Raw genomic sequence first — 17,052 nt, forward strand, 5'->3', positions numbered from 1 at the left:
CAAAAAGAAAAAAAAGGTCAAGCTTTCAAGAATTCATCATAGGAATATTGTTATAACATGTCCACAATTATTAGGGAAGAGGGGAGAGTAGTCTGATGTTTTCAAAATAACAACTAAGTAAAACATGCCAAAGAAATGTGGGCAGTCCCTCAATGATTACTACATTGGGGAACTAAAGTGCTGCATTTTGTATTCTCTGTTTTAACGTCCAATTTTTATTCCCCTATCATCATTATATAATAGTTGCTGAGTTACTGACTTTTGTTTGGGCCCTGTTATTCAAAAATACCACATCAAATTGGTCAGTTTACATTGGACAACAGTCATTTATGAATAACTACTCAAAGCTCTAGGATTTCTGTCCTGAGAATGTCAGCTCCCGCTAAGATGGCTCCAACACCCTCACCAGGACCACAGGGACTACCAAGCACCTTCAGGTGAGAGATGGTTTGATGCCCAAAGTTCCACACACTCATGTGTCTTCCTCAAAATAGTCATGTTATATATGTTTTTAAGGGAAATACTGCATCTTCTAATCTATACTAATAAAAGTGTAATATGCTAATTACATCGGGAGACCTTCCGGACATCCTTCCAGACAAAGCCATGGTGGCGGGGCCGAGGTAGAGGTGGTTAGGGGCAATCAGGCCAGGAGGGGAGGGCAGTTGGATGTGATCGGCTGGCGGGGGTGCAGGTGGGGGTGAGCAGGCTGGTGGGGGGGCAGTTGGAGGTGGGCAGACCAGCAGGGGGGTGGGGAAGAGTTGGGGGTGATCAGGCTGGTGGGGGGGGGCAGTTGGAGGTGAGCAGGCTGGCAGGCAGAGTGGTTAGGGGCAATCAGGCAGGCAGGCAGGTGAGTGGTTAGGAGCCAGTGGTCCTGGATTGCAAGAGGGATACCTGACTGCCGGCTTTGGCCCAATCAGACCTACAACGGCAGTTGGACATCCCCGAAGGTGTCCCAGATTGGAGAGGGTGCAGGCCAGGCTGAGGGACACCCTCCCTCCCCCTGTGCATGAATTTTGTGCACCCAGCAACTAGTCCTATCTAATAAAAGAGAAACATGGTAATTGGCGTACAACTGCTACCCTTCCCATTGGCTAATCAGCAAGATATGCAAATTAACTGCCAGCCAAGATGGCGGCCGGCAGCCAGGCAGCTTGAAACTAACATGAGGCTTGCTTGCTTCAGTGACGGAGGACTCCAACGTTTCCCGCCTGCCGCTGTAGGCCTCTGAGCTGCAACTATAAGCAACTATGTAACAAATATAGAAGCTAAACAAGACCCCAGAAACCTGCTTTAGTCCGCCGGGCTTCAGCCAGCAGGATCGCAACATTGTAAGCAAAGGCCAGAAACCTATTTCAGCAGCGGAGGCCTAAGAGCTGGAGCCAAGCCTCAAAGCTAAAGCTGGCCCAGAATAAAAAAAGAAAAAAAGGAACAGTTGGGAGCTTCAGTCACCCCCAGCCTGAAAACAGCCCTAAGCTCCTCACCCAGACTGGCCAGGCACCCCAGTGGGGACCCCGACCCTAAAGGGTGTGTGACCAGCTGCAAACAGCCATCATCCCCTCACCCAGGCTGGCCAGGCACCCCAGTGGGGACCCCTACTCTGATCCAGGACACCCTTCAGGGCAAACCAGCCGGCACCCACCTGTGCACCAGGCCTCTATCCTATATAGTAAAAGGGTAATATGCCTCCCAGCACCAGGATCAGCGGAGCCACGAGGCCTCCCAGCACCGGGATCAGCATGACAGGGGGCAGTGCCCAAACCCCCTGATCACCCTGCGGCTCTGTGTGTGACAGGGGGCAGGGCCACAACCTCCCTATCCACCCTGCTCTGTTCGTGACAGGGGAAGGCACCCCAACCCCCTGATCAGCCCTGCTCTGTGCCTGATAGGGGGGAGCTCCCCAACCCCCTGATTATCCTGCGGCTCTGTGTTTGACAGGGTGCGGCACCCCAACCCCCCTCCCCCCACGGGCCCTGCTCTGTGTGTGACGGGGTAGAGCCATAACCTCCCCACCGGCCCTGCCCTGAGTGTGAGAGTGGCGGCGCCCCAACCCCCTGATCGCCCTACGGCTCTGTGTGTGACAGGGGGCAGGGCCACAATCTCCCTATCCACCCTGCTCTGTTCCTGAAAGGGGAAGGCGCCCCAACCCCCTGATCAGCCCTGCTCTGTGCCTGATGGGGGGAGCTCCCCAACCCCCTGATTGCCCTGCGGCTCTGTGTGTGACAGGGCGAGGCGCTCCAACCCCCTGATCGGCCCTGCTCTGTGTGTGACAGGTTGCGGCGCCCCTCCCCCCCTCCCCCCAGGGGCTCTGCTCTGTGAGTGATGGGGTAGAGCCATAACCTCCCCATCAGCCCTGCCCTGAGTGTGAGAGTGGCAGCACCCCAACCCCCTGATCCGCCCTGCTCTGTGGGTGATAGAGGGCGGCACCCCAACCCCCTGATCCGCCCTGCTCTGTGAGTGACAGGGGGCAGCGCCCCAACCCCCTGATTGGCCCTGCTCTGTGCATGACAGGGTACAGAGCCCCAACCCCCTGATGGGCCCTGCTCTGTGAGTGACAGGGGGCAGTGCCCCAACCCCCTGATTGGCCCTGCTCTGTGCGTGACAAGGGGTGGCGGCGCAACCTCCCCATCAACCCTGCCTTGAGTGTGACAGGGGATGGTGCCCCAACCCCCCAATTGGCTCTACCCTGAGCATGACTGAGGGTGGCATCACAACATCCCGATCGCCCTGCTCTGTGCATGACAGGGGGTGGCGCCCCAACTCCCCAATCGGCCCTGCTCTGAGTCCGACCAGGGGCTGCACCTAGGGATTGGGCCTGCCCTCTGCCACCCGGGAGCAGGCCTAAGCCAGCAGGTCGTTATCTCCCGAGGGGTCCCAGACTGCGAGAGGGCACAGGCTGGGCTGAGGGACCCTCCCTCCCCCCCGAGTGCACAAATTTTTGTGCACCGGGCCTCTAGTCTATATATAAAAGCTTAAGCGACCAGCTGACCGGCCAACTGGTAGCTATGACACGCACTGACCACCAGAGGACAGACACTCAATGCACGAGTGGAAACCACAGGCATGGAAACATGGAACAGACTAATGAATCTCAGAGGGAAGGGAGGAAGGGGGGAGGGGGGAGGGAGGGAAGAGATTGACCAAAGATCTTATATGCATACTAGAGGCCTGGAGCACAGATTCATGCACTGGTGGGGTCCCTCGGCCTGGCCTGTGCTCTCTCGCATCCTCAGGGGATGTCGGAGAGCCAGTTTTGGCCCAATCCCCACACGCCAGGCTGAGGAACCCCACAGATGTAGGAATCCGTGCACTGGGCCTCTGGTATTGAATAAAGTGAAATACTAAACCTTCTAACATTAAATAATAATGGCAGCAAAAATAACAACTTTATTCATTATTATTATTATTATTATTATTACATAATCCCCTCCTTAAATTTGGGTCATTTCCATGTGACAAGCAGTAATACAATTATGGTTGCTTTTGTTTTTCCCAGGAATGCTTTTTTTTTTTCTCTGATAGGATATATCCAATAATATTAATATTGTGCCCATTAATTCCAGGATTAAAATACACTATACTCTATTTATTAAAACTATAGTATCTGTCCTTCCCTTCTTTCCCTTCTCCCCCCAAATTTCCTGGCTACAATGTCTGGTTACATTTGGGTCTCTCATATTCTTTTCATTTATGAAACACTAACTAACCCAAACAACTAAATATAACTTGCTAATAGTCTTTCCTTCTGCCTTTGTCACTCTTTTTTATTTTTATACTATTTTTTGGGGGGGAGGGGGAGGAGAGTAAATTATTGAAACCTTTGTAAAGAATGAAATTATATTCCGATGATGGAAATTTTCCATCAAAATATTTAAAAGGCCGTCCTCCCCTTGTATTCAAGAAACAATCTCTCCATTTCACAGACTAGCAAATCAGGGCTGAGAGAAGTCTGAGGTCTCCTTTAAGTGGCACAAGTACTCCTGTTCCCAGCCTGAGGCTTCATTCCAATATAGGAACACTTGTTTGTTGGCAGCTATCCAACTAGACATTTTCTTTTGAGACACAAAAATGCTCAATTACTGTTTATTGAATATGGGATTTCTTTTGGTTTAAATCATAATGCTTCTCAGCCAATTAACTAATCAAACACAGAAAAATGTCAACATCGAAAATATGTCCATTTTATTATATCCTGAGGTACTTATTTAGCTAACACGTATAGAATATCTACTATACATCAATATCTCTACTAGGTGTGGAAATTGAAAGATGATTAGACATCTTCCTTGACATTGAGGATTTCACCCATTAATTATTGAAGAAAAAATTTATACTGCAATGGGATCAGTGATATAGTAGAAGAAAAACAGCTAGTGCAATGGAAATACAGAAGAAAAAGCTCTGAAGGAAAATTTTTCATGAGTTTCCAACGTAAGTTTGAACTTGAGGGATGAGGAGAATTTCTCCTGGTCAGATGGGAGTGGGGCAATGATAATGGAATAGATATTTTGTAAGGCCAGACAAGATCAGTGCTCAGTAGGTACAGGTTGAGTGAGTAAAACAAATGAAAGCATGAGCTGACTACAGGCAGTGGTGTGCTGCTGTTCCAGCTCTCTGGAGGAAAACAAAAACCCTGATGTGTAGCAATTGCTGATTTATGTGGAATGTATATTCCCACCATGGCCAATCTCAAACTCCCAACATGACATCACTGATTGCAGAGTTAGGAGGAGATGTGCACATTTGGCACTTGCCAGCCAGTATGAACCGACTCTAGCCCACTGCTGACTGTACAGCAATCCATATGTGTTTGTGGAATGCAGGAGCCTATAAATGAAAGAATGAACAAACTACACTATTCCAGGGCAAGAACCGAGATGGTTAAAGGCACAGAGATCTGAGAATTCATCACCATGTCAATTAATACCAAGCTCTGTGAGGTGCATCAGGAGAAGAGAATGAATGGGGAGTTGGGCTGAATATAGAATGCCATGTTCTGGGGTCTGACTTTATTCAAAAGGTAGCAGCACATCATCAAAGCTTTTGAAGAGAAAAGGTACCATGACTAGATCTATGTCTTAGATGTGCCTTTAGCCATAATTCCATGAAAACAACATTGTTTGCCTCAAAGTATAAACACAAATGTGAATGGTTAAATCCTTACAAAAATTTCAATATGCAGAACAGCTAAAGCCTCCCTTTTAATGAAACACAAGGGTAAGAAATCCTTCGAAGTTCTTATTCCATTGTTGGAAATTATTTCTTTATTTAATCAAAAGCAGTCCTAATGAAGCTTAGAGTCAACCAACAGAAGCAAAAAGATTTTGAAGCACAGTATACATGTGAACTCAAATGTAAATAATGAAGAAAGATGAACTATATGATGTCTGACTGGCTGAGTCACACAGGATACAAAGAAATTACTTTAAAGGCCACCACGACACCCAAACTCTTTCTGCATTACAGACTCTATGTCTCAGAAATTTGGGTTTGTACATATACATACATTGCCCCAAATTGATGTCTTTACGCTTTGAAACCAGCAGGTCCTTCGCCCAACCAGACACCTTACCTACAAAGAAATCTTACCTAGAAATATTGTCAGGTGAGCAAGCAGAGATGCTGGTCTCCATGCTATCAGAGCTGTCTAGGCTCAAAGTATCAAAGGCCTGGTCCTTGTAGCCATGATCTGGGTAGTGGAAACTGTTCAAGTAGACATTTGATTCAGATGCTGTGCGGTTGTAAAACTCTGAAGATTTCTGCCTTTGTCCTTCACTCATCTGTTGGTGATTATACCCTGAGGAAAGAGCCATAAATATGTTACTGTGCCTCATTTTTAAGTCTTAGATCTTATAAGACTCAAACTAGCAACCCAAAACATCTGCCTATGAAACTTGGCCCTTGGTCTACTTTGTTTTGAAGCCAAGAAGATCAAAGAAACAGCATCATGCTCAGTGCAAGCACCAAATTCAAAGAAGTGGTCTTGTGAGTGATCTTTTTTTTGTCAGTGGATCACTTGACACTTTCCTATGCCATTCCCACATCTCTGCACAAGTGAGACTAATATTATCAGCACACACAGAAACACAAGAAAACCAAAACAGAAACACAGTGAAAGGCCCTGAACCCTTTCAAAATAGCTGGGTTCATGTCAGGGCAAAATGACTCCTAATGATAGGCAACAGTAGGGCCTTAGGGCAGTCACCTTTTCAATGATATTCATATTTAAGGGATACTCGATCTGGTCATAAAAGAGCAGCTGAATCATCGAGGTGTAGGATTTGAGAAACTTATCATTTACTCACCATCACTAACACTTTCAATCTGGTTAAGAGACAAACTGTACATTTTTCTCATTCTTTTTTTTAAATTTCTTTATTTGTCATTACTTATTTAAAATATTTAGAGTCAACAATCCTTCCAATGGTTGTACTCCGCCTAATTACTGTACATACAGTAAGTCCTAACATTATCGATAGAGTCTTGAAACTGTGGTGAAACGACCATACGAAAACCAGTTTTCTCACAGGCTAATTGATATAAACAAGAGTTAAGTTTCTATGGCATCTCATCAATGCTATAACAAAACATCATTATTTAAGGACCTATAGATATAGCTGTCTTATTTTTCCATCTGAACCACCAGCCCTCCATCAGTAGGTGATATTGACCACATGACAATGTAGGCGCTACATCAATAGCAGCAAAAGTACCATTACTAAGAGGTGTTCTCCTTACCCTGGTGCCTGGTCAGCTGTGCATTAGGTCATTGGCTTTACTTTGCATTATTGCTACAGCTTGTTCTGTAGTATCTGATTTGGGGCATCATAAATCGAGTTTTTCTTTCCTTTCAATTCTCTATGTACCATACACTCAGGAAGCAGGAGTCATACTGATAAACAATTTCTTATATTCATTCATTGCTTTAGCCAGTACTGTAGTTTGCAATCTCTTTCTCTCTGAGTAAACTGACTATTAGATCTACTAAGAGCACACAATTGGCCCATTTGAATTTTGCCTCTTTCCTTGTGCTCTGCTTATTTTTCACTGAGGCTTTTAATTGACAATGAAATGTCCAAAAAGCAGGCAAGAGAGTGAGAGAGGCAAGTGGTTTCAAACAGCTTCCTCCACTGTTGATTAAACGTTTCAATTTAAAACCAGAGCTACATCCATGATGCAAAGCATCACACACCAAAGGCTACTATAGAGGGATTTTAGTTCTATGAGTTTTCACTCATTAAAATTTGGAACAGTTTTAGGTACCTAAGTGAAAATATGTTAATTCAGATAAGGCCTCTTCTGGAAAAAAAGTTTTTATAATATAAAAATTATAATTATCCTATAATAAAAGCATAATAATAAAAGGGTAATATGCAAATTGACCCTAACAGCAGAACGACGAGGAACGACTGGTCGCTATGACACGCACTGACCACCAGGGAGCAGATGCTCAATGCAGGAGCTGCCCCCTGGTGGTCAGTGTGCTCCAACAGGTGGAGCTTCACTCAGCCACAAGTCAGGCTGACAGCTGCAAGTGCAGTGGCGGTGGCGGGAGCCTCCATGGCAGCATGACGGATATCCGACTGCAGTTTAGGTGGGGAGTGGGCCTAAGCTGCAGTTGGACACCCCCCAAGGGCTCCTGGGCTGCCAGAGGGATGTCTGACTTCCAGCTTAGGCCCGATCCCCTGGAAAGCAGGCCTAAGCTGGCACGTGGACATCCCCCGAGAGGTCCTGGACTGCAAGAGGGGACAGGCCAGGGTGTGGGACCCCCTGAGTGCACGAATTTTCATGCACCAGGCCTCTAGTCCTATATAATAAAAGCATAATATGGTAATTAGACTGGACGTCCTCCCAGATGTCCTTCCAGACAACCTTCCTGATGAAGCTGGGACTGCGAGGGAAGCCTGGGTCCTGGGTGCCAGAGGGAAGCTGGTGCTGGCAGCTAGGTGAAGGAAGGCCTACTCTTGCATGATTTTTGTGCAACAGGCCTCTAGTAAATTATAAATACCAGCACGTGCATGCGCGTGCGCGCACACACCCGTAAAAGCTAAATATCAGTAAGGCAATATGAATATATAAATGCACACCATGAGATTTTAGGCAGATTGACTGACATTACTTGTAGTGATTAATGCATAAAGCATTAAATGAAGCCCGTATAGTCATGAGAGTGGAGCATGTACCTTTAAAAAATACAAGGCAAACAATTCATTACTCAAATATTTACCTTTGATATTTGAACTTTTAGAATTACTAATTGCTCCTTTAAAAATTTTTTTTTAAATTATTCATTAGGAAAAGGAGGAGGACAAAAAAACTCACTAGAAATGATTTAAAAAGGTCATACATGTATCTTGCCTATGCTTTCAAAAGGTTTGTTGTGAAAGAAAAGTTCCACAGTGACACCAACTACACGGATGACATTTCCTTGTTTTAGTATGAAAAACAAATCCCTAAAAGACAACCATGTAATTGAAAACATTCAAGAATTATCTGCTTGGCAATGACATGTGCCATGCCTCAACTTCCCCTTTGCCTCCATCCCTCAATCCCTATGATGCAATAACACTTCCTTAGAAAAGCAGAAAGGAAGGTGAGTATATTTCTTCTTAAAACAATGCATGTCCTGCTCCTCAGATCTTCCAGGAGTCCTGTCCCCACCCCCAACCCCCCACCAAAAGTATCACAGAATAAGCAAATGAACTTAGTATCTTCAGGTGAGGCTAAAATCATTCAAAATTTTCAGATGCAAGCATGAGGAAAAGCTATGTGAGAAGGTGTACTGTGTTAAGGATTGCGCACGTAAATTTCCCAGATCACCCATTATTTGTTGAGGTTTGGCTCTATGTCTTAGAGAACCTTCCACCATTCAGGTGGTAAAATAAGCCTTACATTTTCATGGCAACTTAAATGAAAAAGCCAGCTGCCAATGAGCATGTCTTTCACAATGCAGGACTTTCGTTTCCTGCGGACCCAATGTGAATGGAAATGTTCTACCTTATGAATCTTCTCATTTCTCCCAACAGGCAACGTTTTATTGACCACGATGAACTCAACTGTCACCTGGCTTAGCCTCCTCCCTCCTGAACAATTAAAAAAAAAACCCACACCAAGTTGCCCTTGCTATTACAAATAAGGAGCTCTCCTCTGTGGCTCTGGAATTGTGCCAGGGTGATTCCAAAGATCTGGCTTTGGGATTCAGGCTCAGGCTTGGCCATCCAAAGGTGTAGGTACTTTCATTAGAGGAGAGGGCCTGAGTGGTGCTGGTGCAGTGAGGTAGCGCAGAGGACATACCTATGTCCTGTTCATCACAGATTCCCTATTTAGTTAGCATATGGATGGCATGAAATAAAGAATCACTCAATGAATTCATGTTCTCATCTATAAACGGCAACCAAATTAGTGGCTAAGTAAAGAAGTGGAATGCATTTACTTTCCAAATTTAGTAAGTGGATTGGGAAAAACGAGGCTTTTCCAACCCCTGAGACTGCTTGTTTTAAGTTATGCAGCAAGAATAACATGCAGCAGTGGACAGCATCTAAAAAGTAAAAAAGGCCTTGTAGATGCTTCAAATCCTTCCTGTGTGGACAGAAAAAGCTATTTAAAAGGGCATTTTATAGGGTTTATAAAGTGAGATCTGACAGCTGAGACCAGTCACTAAGCATGGCATATACAAGGACCCCAAACAACTCAACTCTCTTCACTGCCCAAGAAGAGCCAATATTCTGCACAGGCAAGGTCCACTTATTATTAGTTTTAGTGTCAGCCTCTGTGAATTCTGGGTAATTGGACCTAAGAAGTCCTGTGTGAGCTGATCACTATGAGATACACAGTCTTGCTCATATCTTCCAAATGCGTGGTATATCTTTAAGTGCCTATCTAGGCCTTAATACAGAAATGACTTAAAATTATAACCTGGGTTTAAGAGGACAAAATCAATCCATACTTCTGGCAATTCAGCCTTTCATAGCTCACCTGCTGAGAAATTCATTCTTCCTAACCATATTCCACAGCCGGAAGATGAAGGCACAGGACAAGTCAGGAGTGAAGAGAATGACAGAGAAAGGGAAAAAGATACAAGATCAAAAAGGATGACCAGAGGACAGGAAAAATATACGACACTTCAACATGCAGTCATTGTTGGTGTTAGTGACAACAGCAGATTGACAAGGCAAGATGTTCACATCTTTAGATTAAATCTGAGTTTATAGAGAAGAACTCAAGAAGCTAAAAAAAACACAAACAATAAGCTTATAATACATGCACACAGTCAAAAAAAAAATTTCTTAAGGAAAAAAAAATCTTTCACATACATCAGTCAACCAGAAAATAGGGAGAATAAAAACATGATTATAGCTATAAAACAGTTCATTCTTTCCCATGCAGACAGTAACAAATTGTCTTTAAGAGCGAAGGTTTGTAAAATGTCATTCAATTATTTGAAGCAGTGTCCATCAAAGTGTATAACTCAGTTCCCTAATATCCTAGATCTCTATCAGCTAGCCACAGTAATTACATCTTATTGATTCAGGCCAGCTGGTTAAACTGTTCTTCACTCTCCACTAAGTCTTTCACATGAAATAGTCTTACATGGAATGATTAAGTAGGAGCCCTTTAAATCTTTCCATCTTCCCACGCAGCCTGCTTTATTTATACCCAGTCTTTATAAAGGAGTAACCTCATGTCTTACACTTAGCCTATATACACCACAAGACCCACTCTTTCCTTTATCTAGATCCTGAGTGTTACAAAACAATGCTTCCAAAGCACTCACGCTTCCTGCATGGTCTGTCCTTGTCATAAAAAAAAGCAAAACAAAGAAGGTCATGCAGCTGCCTGTGAATGAATGGCAGCTGCACCCTGCAAGGGTGCAACGATTTTTCTCCATTGTGTAAAAGGAATAATCATCAGACTAAAATTCTGCCATTGTACAGTTTTAATTCCGATCATTTCTTAAAGATGACTTCACATTGACCTTTCACTATTAGCTGGAAACAAAAACACCACACAAGGAGGTTGTCATACCTTTCTTGGACTTTCCTGCATTAAACAAAAGACAAAAGGACAATGATTTCATTCACTCTAAAGCTCAAAAAGCAATAGTTCACAAGTTGTACAAAAGCCAATAACCATTACAACTTTTAAGAGCCGAGTTCCTGGGCTATCTGCTTTCAACTCTGCCCTCGAGGACCTTTGTCTGCATGATTCACATTGTTGGTTACATTAAAACAATGCTGATTGCGGGATGGCTTATACTTACACCGTGGTCCTTGATGTATCCTTGATGCACAAACAGCAAAAAAATAGCTCATTTAAGTTAACTGTGTAAGTCAACAAAAATGGTAAGATCTATTACATTTGAGTTGATGAAAATGTGTTAGATCCAAACTTTCTCAAAACCATGAAATTTTACTTGTATTTTAGTGCTCGTGAAACAATTCTAAATGAAATGATGATTCAACCCTCCAGGTCACTGGGCCACCAGTATGGGCTCAACAGAAAATCCTGCCAAATTTAAGGTCTGCTGTGGCTCTAAGAACTGCGGCCCCCAACCCCTCGTCCTCCACGTGGGGGAGCCACGGGAGACAGGCTGGCCTCACAAGACACATCTCATGCAATTGGATCAACACACACGATGCTTCTCCATTTCCTCAGAAGCCGTCTCATCAGCACCACAGAAACGCTTTAAGGAACACCACTTTAGCTGCAGTAGGAAGACTGAAGCGGCAGTCTTCTCGGGTGTACCAAAGACCTACCAGCGAAGAACCAGAGCAAAAAGATCAAAGACAGTATATTTTACAGAGGGCATTTCCCTAAGGTGACCTAAGAGAATCAGATCCATTTTCCTGTATGAATGTAGCTTAGGGATTCCCATTATTTGAAGGGAAAACAGAGACTAGAATATTAGAGGTGAAACATCCCTTTGTTTCACCATATTCTCACGAGGGTCATCTTACATGATGATGTTAATAGCTCTTATTTTTACAAATCCATGTAGTATAAAGGTCTTGTTTTCATTACTCTCTATTTTAAGAAAATGTTTTTAAAATAAAGTATGGTATTGGGGCCAATCCAAGCTTTGATGTTTTCAGCCACTGAGAAAAAATACATTTAAAAAGAAGTCTATAAATATTGCAGAAAAATGCTTCGATAAAACATAGTCTTGACTCAAATGAACAGTAATAAATGAGAGCTAAAAGGTACTTTTATGTTTATTATTTATAAATCATAAGAGCTATTTTTAGCTTCAGAAATTATTGTAAAACAAAAATAACAGGCCCTGGCTGGGCAGCTCAGTTGGTTAGAGCATCATCCCAATGTGCCAAGGTGGCAGGTTTGACCCCTGGTCGGGGCACATACAAGAATCAACCAATGAATACATACATAAGATAAATAAATGGAACAACAAATCGACATCTCTCTCTTTCTCTTTCTAAAAATCAATACATAAAACTTAAAAAAGAAAACACAAAAGTTCAATCAAATGTATTTTATTTAAATGTAACATAAACCTATCATACATTACAAACCTCTCTTCTGACTACTACACACTCTATTAACTATTAACTAATTTCTAATAATGATTCAAAAACCTTGCTCAAGCTCTAGCTCGTTGCTCAATGGTTAGAGCACTGGCCCTCAGACTGAAGAGTTACAGGTTCAATTCCAGTCAAGGGCACATGCCTTGGTTGCAAGCTTGATCCCCTACTCTGGGTCAGGGCGAGTGTGGGAGACAACCAATTGATGTGTCTTTCTCACATCGCTGTTTCTCACTGTCTCTCCCCCTCCCTTCCGCTCTCTCTAAAAATCAATGGAAAAAATATCCTCTGATGAGGATTAACAACAACAAAAAAAAAAAAGGAAAGAAAAAACAAACAAACCTCATTCAAGTGATATATATGTATATATACAAAAGTTATACACATACATATACACATCACACATACATACATATATATACATACCAAAATGTATATATTTTTTTCCTTTTTTTTTGTCTGATAGAAAACCGGTGATTATCCCCTGATACCATTGGCAGAGAGGCTGAGCAGTCAGGATGGAATCCCAGCCTGCTTGGAGGGAAGAGATTCAATCCCACTGGAACATGAATACATTTAGGGTCCACATGACCACCACTCTATCAGCCTCTGCATTTACATCCTTTCACACCTCCATCACATTTACCACTTTTTACTGAAATTATCTGTTATGTGTCTTTTTCCCTCACCAGACTATAAGCATTTCAAGGGCAAGAATCATGTCATTCATCTGCATTCTTGGTCTCTAGCACCCTGCCTATTCAAAAGTGAGAGCCAGCCAGGCTGGTGTGGCTCAGTGGTTGAGCGTCGACCCATGAACCAAGAGATCACAGTTCAATTCTGGGTCAGGGCACATGCCTGGGCTCAATCCCCAGTAGGGTGTGTACAGCAGGCCGCCAATCAATGATTCTCTCTCATCATTGATGTTTCTATCCCTCTCTCTTCCTCTCTCTGAAATCAATAAAAACATTTTAAATAAAAGTGAGGGCCAATACGAGTATAAGTTGTTGCCCTAAGCAACTGTGTTAACACAATAAATCTAATCTCAAGAAGACTCTCACAGTTGGAACTGCATTGCAGCTATTTCTACTAGCCCACAAAGACTATTTGAGAACCCCGTTATAAAAGCAATGCATTTTTACAAAGAAATAAAATACCCTGAGAATCAAAGTCTACCTGAAACCTCACAACCACATTAGAAGAAAGGCTCAAACCACATTAAAAGGCCTAGGGGAGTTTGTCCTGGGCCACTGGTGCTCCATTTACTGTGTCAGTTCAATGAATCTTTAGCACATGTTTCAACACAGTGGCTCAGCCACAAACCAGGTGAGTGACTTAGGGTCTCTCTTTTCTTTCTACCTATAAAATGCAAAGGTTAGCAATTCTCTAGGGGCATTTCTGGTTTGAGAATACTATTACATTTCTGAAGTGCAAAATTTGAAACATACCAGTCATATGTGTATATAGGAAAAGTTACCTTAGTACAACAATAATCTATCTATCTATCTATCTATCTATCTATCTATCTATCTATCTATCTATCTATCTATCTATCTATCTATCTATTCCTTCCCCAAAGGGGACACATGAAGAGTGAAATCAAGGGCTTTGCTTGCTGCCCTTTTAATGATCCTCAACCTTGCTCTCCCTCCCTCTCTCTGAAGAATTTTTATGCTTAACAAAAGGCATCGCATTTGATTTTTAAAGTGACATACCTCTGAGCATCCTCCGAGATTCTGAGTCTTTGGTCATGGTTGCCAGCGAGTGAGGGAGCACGCTGCCACAGCTGTTGCTCTGTCCCAGGGGCAAGTGAGCCTGTGAGAACCGGGAGGAAACACTTCAGGCAAACTGCAGCCCAGTGGTCCTTCAGGACACGGCCACATCCCTGTTTCCACGGCGCCTATCTAAGCACAGAGGGCAGGACAGGAAGGTCTTCCAACCCATTTGTGGATGCTCAATGATAAAGACCAGTTGCTGTCCCTCCCAAGGAGCTCCATGGAAGTCTCCACATCACAGCAGTTCCTCCAGTGGCAGCAATTCCAAAAGACAGGGAAAACACTTGTTCTTTAAAACCACCATTGAGAGCAACTCAAAGTTCCGCATGCATAAGGAGCAGAGGGCAGAGGCAGGGGCAGGAACGTGCAGGGCATGCACCAGGACAGAGCAGACCTACCCTGCGACACGGGCGCCTATTTCCACCTCCCCCAGTTATCTAATGGGCTGAAACCTGGAGAAATCTATAAACTCCTCCAGTGGTTCTAGAACTCTCTTTAATAGCAAAATCCTTTACGTAAAATATTCTTGGAACCCCAGTTTATAAAACAGAACGCCAGTTTAAAATAACGTTATTCTGACTAAGGTCAAAGGAAGAGCCCCAAAGCCTGTCCCCTCAGCGCCTCCTTGTCACCTCCCTTTCCTCCTCTTCCTGCAATGACCACTCAGGCATATCAGCAGAACATAAATGAGGGTTTAGGCATCAGACCACATGGTTCGTATTCCAGCTTCATGACTAACCAACTAAGGGCACTTGGGCTAGTCACTTAGCTTCTTTATACCTCAGTTTATCCATATGTACAATGAGGATAGCAATTAGTATCTCTACTGAATAGTCTTGCTGGATTTTCAAATCAGACAATCCGCATAAAGCACTTAGCCCAGTGTCAGGTTCAGAAATGACTCAATAAAAATCTGGTCCTATTATTCCTATAATCCAGAGCTTGTATCTTCCAATTTCCAGCTGTAGGATGCAGCCACAGGAGTCTGCCACATGAATACCTCCTACCACTTATGTGGTGGTGGCAGAAAATACCCTGGACCAGGTTCTTTGGTCCCAGAGCATACAATTCCAAATGTCTTCTGAATAAGACAGAAAATGCAATTTAGTCATAATGTCTGCCCAACAAGCAAACTTAATGATTTATTATTTAGCATTTTCTTTAAGGACCTTTGAGCATCTGTCAACATAAGGACGAGAAGACTCCCTGAATGTGAAGCCCACAGTTCTCCCCATGTCCTACCTTCGGGGCGGTGCTTCTCCCCATAGTAGCACTGCTGAAGTGTGGGGATATGGAAGGAGTGCTTTTCTTTCGAGGCAAAGTGTCACTCAGATAGAGGCCTTCTTTATGCTGTTTTTTCCTTTCTTCCAGACTTCTAAAGTGCTTTAAATGCAAATGTAAAGCAGAATAGAAAAACTTGACTAATTGCAACAGGTCACTGAAGAAATTAAGAAGTATGCATTTACCAAGAAGTTTGGGAATTTTAACAAAATTTTTAAAAATCCAACTCATACTTGTGTTCACTAACAGATTTGGGCTAGCTAGCATTCGGTAAGATGCACAGGCAGTAGAAGAATTTTTTACTGAACCTAGAAACAAAAGGGAAAAAAAAATCCACCTTTCAGTCTCATAGTTAGTGCCTGCTGCCTTGGGACCTCAGGACAACTTACAAATGATTATGATGGTCGCCATGTGGATGGCGGAACAGCCAGTGGACAAAGCAAGTAAGCAGTTTCTCCCCTTGTCTGTCTGGACAGTTCTGTGTGGTGGCACAGATCCCAGTGTGAGGAGAACAAAAAAAGGGAGAAGGAAGAAGACGGAGAGAAAGAGCAAGTAAACAGGGGAGTTGTTTTAAGGTTGGAATAATATTTCAATCACATAAACACACTCCAAATCGGCATAACGTTTCCATAAAAGGCATCCTTCTAGGTTACTCTTTTATTTAAAAAAGATCTTGGCCAAGAAGCCCCTAGAATAATCCCTCACATAAAAAAACAAAGCCCTCCTGTTGACTATTTCTTTTTTTTCCCCTTTCAGATTCCTAAGGCAAAAATTTGCCAACTTGACATTTATCCAAAATTTCCTTGGCCTCTCAAAAAAAAAAAAAAAGTCTTCAATAGTGAAGTTATTTCCTAGTTAAAGCTTCTTTAGGTTTGATCATTGTTATCCTCAGCTTGGGCTTTTGAAATATGTAAAAATTAATGCAAATTTGAGTTACTAAATTCCTTCTTTTTCTTTACACGTGCCAATTATGAAACATATCTGCATGTTTACTTTAACATTATCTACTTATAGTAGCTAATACTTACTAACCTAAAAGTACTGGGGAGATATAGTCCTTTAACAGAGAGTAAAGATACCTTCATGAAATGTAAGGGCTGGCACGGCACAGCAGGACTTGCCTATTTTGGGGAATCTAGTGTCTATGCTTCCTTATGATCTTCTGGGACCCAATTCACATAGGAATTTGATTATAATTTAAAGGAGGCTCATAACAGATTTTTTAAACACAAGCATACATATGCACTGAATGTAGTGAAAGGAGGGCAACATTAAGAATTACAAAAATATATATTTTAATCTGGTCAATATAAACTGTTGTTCTATGGCCCCAAAACACTACTTGGGTGACACTGGACAAGCTATCTACTATACTGAGCCTCAGTTCCCTAAATGTCAATATGCAGTTGATTCATATTTCATGGGATATTTAAAGGGAGAAATGAGATGTGTATTTG

General features: G+C 43.0%; 1 protein-coding gene across 9 annotated transcripts in view; it reads right to left on the reverse strand.

The window, feature by feature from the left end:
* PHLDB2 (pleckstrin homology like domain family B member 2) overlaps positions 1 to 17,052 on the reverse strand; it is a 242,294-nt gene that overhangs the window by 15,503 nt on the left and 209,739 nt on the right. For 4 of the 9 annotated variants that reach the window (XM_059687871.1, XM_059687874.1, XM_059687875.1 and 1 more), the window contains 5 exons: positions 15,557 to 15,697; positions 14,255 to 14,354; positions 12,966 to 13,070; positions 9,976 to 9,996; positions 5,590 to 5,797 (listed from right to left, as the gene is read on the reverse strand). In XM_059687871.1, the coding sequence (XP_059543854.1) occupies positions 5,590 to 5,797; positions 9,976 to 9,996; positions 12,966 to 13,070; positions 14,255 to 14,354; positions 15,557 to 15,697 (575 nt within the window). The remainder of the gene's footprint in view (positions 1 to 5,589; positions 5,798 to 9,975; positions 9,997 to 12,965; positions 13,071 to 14,254; positions 14,355 to 15,556; positions 15,698 to 17,052) is intronic. The other 5 variants (XM_059687877.1, XM_059687879.1, XM_059687878.1 and 2 more) reach the window with 3 other exon arrangements.

The sequence above is a fragment of the Myotis daubentonii genome, chromosome 3 (genome assembly GCF_963259705.1).
Source record: "Myotis daubentonii chromosome 3, mMyoDau2.1, whole genome shotgun sequence".
In the NCBI taxonomy this organism is placed as follows: Eukaryota; Metazoa; Chordata; class Mammalia; order Chiroptera; family Vespertilionidae; genus Myotis; species Myotis daubentonii.